This window comes from Arachis duranensis, chromosome 4 (assembly GCF_000817695.3).
Source record: "Arachis duranensis cultivar V14167 chromosome 4, aradu.V14167.gnm2.J7QH, whole genome shotgun sequence".
NCBI classification, from domain to species: domain Eukaryota; kingdom Viridiplantae; phylum Streptophyta; class Magnoliopsida; order Fabales; family Fabaceae; genus Arachis; species Arachis duranensis.
In genome coordinates this window covers 22,648,465-22,651,553 of record NC_029775.3, presented here as the reverse complement: position 1 = coordinate 22,651,553, position 3,089 = coordinate 22,648,465, and the positions used below count along the sequence as shown (strand labels likewise).

General features: G+C 32.2%; 1 protein-coding gene across 1 annotated transcript; it reads right to left on the bottom strand.

Moving 5' to 3' along the window:
• Positions 1-1,605: 1,605 nt before the first annotated feature.
• LOC127746612 (uncharacterized) lies at positions 1,606-2,568 on the bottom strand. Its single transcript, XM_052260479.1, has one exon. It carries the CDS (start codon positions 2,566-2,568, stop codon positions 1,606-1,608), a length of 963 nt encoding a protein of 320 aa, XP_052116439.1.
• Between the last annotated feature and the right edge of the window lie 521 nt (positions 2,569-3,089).

Sequence of the window (3,089 nt, the reverse complement as noted above, 5' to 3'; positions counted from 1 at the left end):
CAAAATTTGTGCTAATTAAAAGAATATCAACGTGTATTACCTGGCTATTTTGAGATTAAAAGAATTTTTTTATCAACAGCGAACTAATATTGGAGGGAAAAAAGCAAAGGAAATACCGTTGACTATTATATTTTTTTAATTTGATCATACATTATGAATATTAAAATAAGTCAAAATTTTAATATATTCACACACACATACTTTTGATCAAGTGCGCGCACTCACTATATATCGATCATATATTTATATATAATTAATTTTTTTTAAATAATAATCAAACTTTATAAATAATATAATCAAATTTAATTCATATTTATAATCAAATTTTAAAAATAAGATCATATATTAGTAAGCACATTTTTTATTCATAAAAGTTTAATTATTCTAATAATTTGTTATTTTATTGAAAATATATAAAATAATATATAAAAATATATATGTAAATATATAACAATTAATTTAATAGCTAATTTTTATTGTTTAAACAATTATTTCTATTATTTTACTTTTTAAGGAGAAGTCCCACACTTTTTTTTTTAAATTCGAACTATAGGGGCCTTAATATATCTTCCGGCCCGGCAGCCCGCGGGCAGCATCTTATACTTTTTGCTCATGTGGCAACGTTTGAATTTTTTTTCTCATTTTTAAAAAAATACAGTATTGTTTTTAATATTTCCTTTGATTTCATCCGAACACTCAACCCATCGACCAAAAACTCCATTTGTTTAATGTTTTTGGCTCCAAAATAATCATTTTATCCAAAACATTTTTAGGTAAAAATTGGATTTCTTTTAAAGCTTTTCAAAAATAAATAAATAAATAAACGAAAATAATGACTATGTTCAACCTTTTTTTAGCTTGGATTTACATAATTAAATTAAAAAAATGCCCAAAAAAAAATCAAAAGTGGAAAAAAAAATTCTGATATTCTCTTGTTGTCGTGACTTAATATGAAATGTGTGAAATTAATGACTATGTTCAACCTTTTTTAGCTTGGATATATATAATTAAATTAATTATTAATGCAGAAGAAAAACAAAAAAAATTTTTTGTAGAATTATATAATAGAAATTTGATGCTTGAACCAAATATCTAATTTCCTACTTACATAATTTTCTTGTCATATGATTATATCATGTCTTTTTTTAATCTTTCGTTTTCAATTTTTTTTTCAGATTAAAAAATTTGGTGGTTTGAAAAAAATAGAATAAAGTGTAAAATTTAAAGGCTTTCGAAAATTCTTGTAACTTTTTTGAAATAATTTTATGATAGTTAAATTATTTGGTTTTTCTAACTCAATTTAATTCTTTCAATAACAATTAAATATGTCATAGAAGCTAACTAATTCTTTATTTATGAGAGGATAGGATAGAAATTAAAAAAAATTGGTTTTGAATAAAAAATTTGAAAGAAAAAAAAGATGTAGAACGCAGGAGCTAGTGAGCTACGTACCTACATGCATGTTTCACTTGGTCGTTCGGAAAGTCCCGCGTGGCATGTTGGTTATGTTTCGGTTAACAGCAGCCGCCGCCATGGCATATTTTTTTGTCCGGTTTGATATCTTGGTTGCTTTGCGGTTCGGTAGGACGAGGACTTGATCGTCTATTATTCGAAAAATCCAATGTGATTTTGGTTTTCTACCGGTTTGGTACTGCGTTGCAGTTTGGTAGGAGGAGGAGGAGGAGGAATTGGAGTTTTCGGTTTGGAAGGGGGATAGGAGGAGGGGGAGTACTTGGTCGCCTGTTTTCCCAAATGTCCCCCGGCGTTTTCGCTTTCTTCCTGTTTGGTATTTTTCTGGTGTTTCGGTTCGGTAGGAGGAGGAGGAGGAATCGAAGTATCGAAATGTGCCATGGCGTTTTCGCTTTCTTCCTGTTTGATATTTTTCTTGCGTTTCGATTCGGTAGGAGGAGGAGGAGGAATTGAAGTATCGAAATGTCCCAAGGTGTTTTCGCTTTCTTCCTGTTTGGTATTTTTCTTGCGTTTTGGTTCGGTAGGAGGAGGAGGAGGAGGAATTGAAGTATCGAAATGTCCCACGGCGTTTTCGCTTTCTTCCTGTTTGGTATTTTTCTTTTTCTTTTGTTTCGTTTTGGTTGGAGAAGGAGGAGGAGGAGGCGGCAGAGGAGGGGGAGGAGGATGAGGAGGAAGAGGAGGAGGAGGAGGAAATGAAGTATCGATGACAGGTTGGTTCTTTTGCTGTTTGGTATCTTGCTGGTTGTGTTGCGTTTTGGTAGGTGAAGAGGAGGAAGAGGAGGAGGACTTGGTGGTCTGGTTTTCGAAATGTCCCGTCCCATCTTTTATTTCTTCCGGTTTGGTATATTGTCTGTGTTGCGGTTTGGGAGGAGGAGGAGGGGGAAGAGAAATTGAAGTATCCCATGTATTTTTTGTTATCTTGTGGTTTGGACCCAAAGGCAGGGTTTCCGTTTCTTTTTGCAGCTGGAAGTGGAGGAGGGGGAGGAGCAGCAGCTGGAGGTGGAGGAAGAGGAGGACGAAGAGGAGGAAGCCGGGGCTCTCTTTCTTATACGTAGTATAGCTCATACATTTCGCGGTGTCTTTCGGGGTTGTACACATTTCTCTCTCTTCACATGCAGGAGGCCACACAATAGGTTTTTCCTCTTTGCATGCTCAAAATTCATCATCATACTAATAAGCAATAATCAATTCTAACAGTTAAACGAAACGTGGGAATCTAGTCACGTGATCTTGTTTCTTCTATTATCACATTCACACTTTCACAACCATGCATTCTCCATCCTTTCATAGTACATACTCACTTAGACACACATTTTTTTCTTTGAATCTTACTTCATGCTCAAAAAATTGTATTTCTTTTATATATATTTGTATCGTTATTATTGTACTTTAAATTAATAAAATACTGATTATCACTGTACATATATAACTATTATTGAATTATATTTTGGTAAAAATAATATTTATAAATAAAAGAAAAAAATTATCATTTAAATACCACTAAAAAAAGTTAATTTTAGTGACAAATTTTAAATAACAATAACATAATAGTTACTAATTTTCTTTTTTTCTTTTATCAAAAATAGTAAAGCTCGAACCCACAACCTCTTAGATGAATA

Coding starts and splice junctions, on each gene's coding strand:
- LOC127746612 (XM_052260479.1), bottom strand. CDS start 2,568: ATGTGTACAACCCCGAAAGACACCGCGAAATGTATGAGCTATACTACG.